Source organism: Mauremys reevesii, linkage group 5, assembly GCF_016161935.1.
Source record: "Mauremys reevesii isolate NIE-2019 linkage group 5, ASM1616193v1, whole genome shotgun sequence".
Lineage (NCBI taxonomy): Eukaryota > Metazoa > Chordata > Testudines > Geoemydidae > Mauremys > Mauremys reevesii.
Genome location: NC_052627.1, coordinates 16,962,211 through 16,968,291, shown reverse-complemented (window position 1 = coordinate 16,968,291; position 6,081 = coordinate 16,962,211). Strand labels below are relative to the sequence as shown.

At 44.6% G+C, this 6,081-nt stretch overlaps 1 protein-coding gene across 1 annotated transcript in view; it reads right to left on the bottom strand.

The window, feature by feature from the left end:
- Positions 1-1,369: 1,369 nt before the first annotated feature.
- Positions 1,370-6,081, bottom strand: part of FGF5 (fibroblast growth factor 5) — a 38,269-nt gene continuing 33,557 nt past the window's right edge. The window contains exon 4 of the mRNA XM_039541419.1: positions 1,370-1,488. Coding sequence (XP_039397353.1) covers positions 1,458-1,488 — 31 coding nt within the window. The 3' untranslated portion in view covers positions 1,370-1,457. The remainder of the gene's footprint in view (positions 1,489-6,081) is intronic.

Sequence of the window (6,081 nt, the reverse complement as noted above, 5' to 3'; positions counted from 1 at the left end):
GGGCCAGAGTGTGCTTATTCTTGCTTGGGTGTGCAAGGATAGAGGAGTGTGACTTCCCCCTTTGAACTCCCACCACACATCGAGCAAGGCATAATGCAGTCCCTGCACTTTCCTGAGCTCCATCCTAGCACTCGTGGCCAGGGCCCTGCCTCCTGTCCACTCTCACAGGTCAGCAGAGCTGGCCAGACACACAGGGGTGGGAAGGAGGGATTCTGTCTGCTTAAGGCACCGTGTCTCCTGGAGCTCTGGGTAAGGCAGAGCTACTCCACACCACTACAAGCGTGGGCTTGTGCCTCAAAGGCACAATCTGGCCCACAGTTTGCAGACAGCATGTAAAGTGCTTAGGGATCCTATTAGCAGGAAGACGCCATTCAGACTTAAATAATTACCATTCAGATGGAAAAGTTAGAAAAGTAAATGAAAGCCTGAGAACTTCATGCAAAATCCCTTCTTTCCCCTCCCCGGGCAATGAGGGGGAAATGGATCCCCACTACTGTGACTATTGGGGCTACAAATTCTACCCTTACTGTGAGCTAAAACGTTAAAAGTATGCAGAAGTTCACAAGATGTTACAATAGAACCATGAAAATAGGGCAAGTGGTTTACGATGTGGAATGTTGTAACCAGTACAAAAGAGCCAGACAAAGAAGCTGGATTAGTCTAACCCCAAAAGGCCACATTGATATAATCTAAGGACTGTTGAAATTATGGTTAGTAAAGACAGAAGATGTGGAAGTTAACAGACCAAAATTGGTGTGATGGATATTAGACCTAACTGGTGGACAAAATAATGAGGGAGATGAACTATGATGTTCACTTTTCCCCTTTTTGGGTTCCTAGAAAGAGACTTTGAAAAAAGACACATACAGTTCAGATCAGTTACGCTCAAATCTCCCTCTCATTTCCCATCCCACTTTCCATCCCACCTCATCCCCTGAACTGCCAGAAACTCATCTAAACTCATCTAAAGGACTTTCTTCCTGAGAGGAAGGCTGGCTGGTCTTCATCTTGTTCAAGGAACTTTGTTTTCACCTGTGACTGCTTGGTGATGGCTACAGGGCAGTCACTAGCATGACTGCATCTGCTCTTCTGGTCAGAACTGCAGTCTGGCTGTCCTGCTTCTCATGAAGGGCCGAAATAGCCTCACTCCACTCAGCTCAGCACAACTCACACTGGTCACATTATTGGACTATCCATGCACTCCAGGAACACCTATGCAATTTCTGCCCCATGGACTCATCTGGAGTAACTAGGATCTCCATGAATTCTCTCTTCCTGGGTGGTACTTAGTCCCAGTTGCCCTCATCTGATATAGATGCAGGAGAGAGAGGCTCTCTTAGCCTTATATGGTGGCACAGGAGTTTCAGGTCTTTCTTGAGGGGAGCCTGCAGGACTGCTGTGCAGAAGGTCTCCTGGGAGGATGTTGGTGTTCTTGTGGCAAGTTTGCATCCTGTACTCTAGGCAATGGGTGGTCCAGTGCTGAGGAGGCTGGAAGAGACAGTCCAAAGTTAGTTGCAGTCCCTACCTTCAGGGTGGATAAAAATATATCATTTTTTATTTAAAAACTCAGATTTTTTTATTTAAATTCAATACAGGTTTATTTAAAAAAAAAACTATTTAAAATTAAATGTGAAATTATGGCAATCTGTGTTAAGGCCTAAATTTGCTATGTTCCATTAAAATAATTCACGTTAATTTTAAAAATAAATTACATTAAATTAAAATTAAAATTTAAAATTTGCTGCCAATTTTTAAAGAAAGCCAAATCTCTGAAGTGGTGGAAGCCACTGGCTAAGCAACTGGAACCAGAGTTTATTGAAGTGCTAAACCAGCCATTGACAGCAGTCGTCCCTTCTTTAGGTGCAGAGAGAATATTTTCTCCATTTCAATTTATTCAGCTAGTTCAGTTCAATGACTAGTAGATTCAAAGTTAAGAAAGCAATAGAGAGTTGCAAAAGCAAGAAGGCTTGTTTTCCTCTTCCAGTCTATGAATAAAAACTAGGTGTAAGAGGATGAGGTCTACTAATTCTAAAATCTTGAAGGGCACCAGGAACAATCAGTTCAATTCACTAACTACAGATAATATGTGTTTTTTATAGTAATTCCATTAGTTTTAAATGCAAAACATGTTTTGATACATTTTTAAATGCTTTTTCTCATTAGGTACAAAATATTTAAGGTTGTTTCATTTAACTAGTGAAAAAAAAATCAAAATATTAGCTTTTTGCATTTTAATTGAATTTAAAGTTTTATCCAACTAGAGTTTGACACAAGCAACAAGTAAAAGAGTTAATCCTCATCAAGAATAGTGCCAGTCACCATTTTCTAACATAAATGTAAAAATTAAGAATATGAATAAATGCAAGTTAAGCTACATAATTGCTTAAATAAATATGTATAGATATAGTGTATCCTCCTGGTTAGCAAAAAGAAACACCAAATTTAGCACAAAAGCTATATTTAGTTGTAAATCAACGTGTTTTAATGGTTACCAACCAATGAGACTCAATCTTTCTTTAGGGAAACAGCTGCAAAGTACAACTGCAAAACAATATTAAAATCAATTAACATAATGATTAAAATTAGTGATTTCAATCACTTTGTTTTAAATTGATCCACCTTTCCTACATTCCTTCTTAGGGCCCTCTCTTAGGGCTAGTCTACACTTACCTGCCGGGTCGACGAGGTGAGTTCGACTTCTCGGAGTTCGAACTATCGCGTCTAATCTGGACGCGATAGTTCGAACTCCCCGCGCGCTCCGGTTGACTCCAGTACTCCACCACTGCAAACGGCGGTGGCGGAGTCGACCTTGGAGCCGCGGACTTCGATCCCGCGGCGTCTGGACGGGTAAGTAATTCGAACTAGGGTACTTCGAGTTCAGCTACGCTATTCACGTAGCTGAACTTGCGTACCCTAGTTCGACCCCCGCCCTTAGTGTAGACCTGCCCTTAGACTCATAGACTTTAAGGGCAGAAGGGACCATTATGATCATCTAGTCTGACCTCCTGCACAATGCAGGCCACAGAATCTCTTTTCACACCTCTGTCCTGGAAAAGCCATGGGAGAATTCAGAGGGGCAGGGTAGTGGGTTGGCCTAATAGCCAAACAGCACATGGGACAAGTGACATCTTTCTGCCAGTTAGTAAAACCTGATTCAAGTGGCTGTGCATAGCAATACTAAACTGTGGTCTTTACGTACATCCACTGTGTTCTCTGGTGCAGTACATACTGTGATTCTGACTTACAGTCTGGCCTCTTCTGCATTGGAGAGGTTGCCAGGCCTCCTTCATCCATTGTGACTTTGATAGAAATAATGGACTCTCATACCCATAATCCTTGAAGTAGCTGCGCTACCCATTTTTCTTCCGCACATGGCCTCACTCCACCAGTGCAATGTCATGCAGAATTCCCTTTGTTGTTTCTTGCAACAACTTTCACTTCATGTTGGTGTCCTCTCCTGTGCCCACCCACCGCAGTCATCCTCATCCACAGTTCCTCCTATTGCCTGTCCCGGTCATCTACAGATTGTTCATGTGGCACCACCAGTACGGTACAGGTCCCACTTGCTCATGAACTTTCAGAAATGACATTGATCTCTGTGCTGGAAATATCCTGCTGCAAGCATGTTCCTTCTTCCTCTTCCAATGCCCTGACATTGACATCTCACTTCTGATCTGGATGTTGCTACTGCACCTTCTGCTGGGGAGTGGTAAGAGTGGGCAGGATGAAAAGGCCCACTTCAGAACCCTTCTGCTTGATTTTTGGCACCATGTGATAACAAGCATATGACATCACCTCTCTGCCCACTGCCTAGCTGGCCCTGAAAGACATTTCTCAAGGTGCCTAGGGAGAGAGAAGCTTCCATTTTGAAACTTAAAGGCAGAGCTGAAGCAACCATCTCCTAGGCCTGGCTATGACTGTTCTCTGTCATAAATGGTGACACCTCAGCCCCCGCTCACAACTTTCCAGTCCCTCCTGACCACTTATCTGAAAGGAAAAATACAAGCTGGTGCCAAGCTCAGACTGGCAGCTGGACTCTGCCAAAAGATTTTGTCTAAGGTCCTTTAGAGAAAAAACTGCTCCTCCCTTGAAAATAAATTGACAAAGTGGTACAAGGGACGGGGTGGGGGTGGGGGAAGGGGGACAGCTCAGCACTATGGGAAATGGTAGCATTCTCCTTCTGCATTTTGTGAGCAAAGTCATTGGTGGCTCTGGTCCCTAGGGAATTCCTTCCTTTCCACAGCCAAAGAAGGGGTGAAAAATAATCTGGAAATACAGCCAGGCACCTGGCAGCAGCAGCCCAGAGGGTAGGTGAGTGTTGTGCAGATTGTTACCTCTATCAAAGGGCTGCTCAGTGCACTGGACAGCAGGCTGGGAACTTGCTGTTTTATTCAACAGCATCATAACAGAGTGGGGAGGGAAAACTCCCACCCACAAAACAAGAAGCAAAGGAGGGATGGAGGGTGGCTCAAGCCCATAATACTCTGGAGAACCTAGTTAACCCTATTATGACCACTTTACTACAGTTCCAAATCCACCTTGAGTCAGGGGAGCTGTCTGCTGGCAGTGGGGGCTGATGTGTGGTGGTGGAGAGGAGAGAGGATGAGGAGGAGATGGGAGGAAGGGATGGAATCTTTGAGGCTAAGAAGCAGGGATAGGGTGAGGGCATGGAGAATTGTTTGGCTTAGTTCAGCAACTTGTTGGTCATTTTCCCAGTCTCTGGAGGGAAGGGGGGATTCTCATGTACCTCTTGTCCCAGGGCTATCAACAACCCCAATGGCAGGGCGCTCCTGTTCCTCCTTTCCTTTCCATCACTCTAGGATCTCTAGGGCCAGCATACATTTACATAGCTCAAGGTCGCCCCTCGACGTGGGTGGAGTGTGTTCAGAATGTGGTGGAGACGGACTTCCCTCAGAGTTGCCTCTGCTGCTCTCTAGGGATCCTTTGTGCCTGAGAATTAAGGCAATGGATTTGGTCTGTGTATGCTAGGAATAGAGGGCTTTTTTCCTTTAACTTTCCCCCATCCCCGTCAGATCCCATGTGCAGGTAATGCAGCACAGAGGGAGAACTCACTCACCATTCTGTGCCTAGTGGATAAAGCTCCGCAGTCAGGGAACAGTGGCACATGAGTGTGTTCAATCTCATTACCCCAGCCAACTGGATTTACTAGAGTACCCAGAAGGAAAAGGGTTTACTTTTTTGTCTCCAGCACTGTGTTGGGTAGTGAGAAAGTCCTTGTACATGCCAGAGCTGCAACAGATGAAGGTGGTGATAGACTGTGTAAGTCAATTGTTTGCGGCTGACATTGGTGCAGAGGGACCGACCTGCTTCCCACCATTTAAAGTCCACTTTTATTTAGTTCACTGTTCAGTTTGGCAGCCAGCACTCACTTTGGGGCTTTCAGAAATGTCATATATTAAGCATTAACATGTCCCCATTTCCTAACATCTACCTGGCTCCAGTATGCAAATACAGCTAGGTAATATATTCCCTAGAAATTTGTACCTTAGACCACTGAGCAGGGCAATGCTGAGGGACTTAGTAAATCTGGCCCTGGATCTTAACTTCATCACTGCTGATGCAAACGTCTGTTTATTCAGCATCACATAGTAATAGTTACTGTAGTGAAGAATATGGACCAAATTCAGTCCAGGCGCCAGACAGGGAACTCTGCTGACTTCTTGCTTGGCTCGATGAATTTTATGTGCTTCTGGGAGAAATCTCTGTTCTTGCTTTTTTCAAAATGGTAACATGAATTCGTTCACAAAATATACAGCATACTGCCACGCAGAACATCTTAAGTACTGCCTCAGCTTCCCTCTCACAGAGCAAGGTGTATCAGATGCCTCCCACGGCACAATTCCCCCACAAGAGCCTTCCTCAGGTCCTGAGTAGAGCTGGGCAAAATTTTCGTGCGAAACCTTTTTTCCCTGAAGAATGTGGATTTAGGTGGACATGAATTAGAGTCAATTACTTGGAGGGGGGGAAATTCGTAAATGTCATTGCAGCCTTTTCAAAATGAACCGTTTCGGTTTGCCATTTTGGAAAGACATTTGGTTTGGGGATTTCTCGCTATTGTAT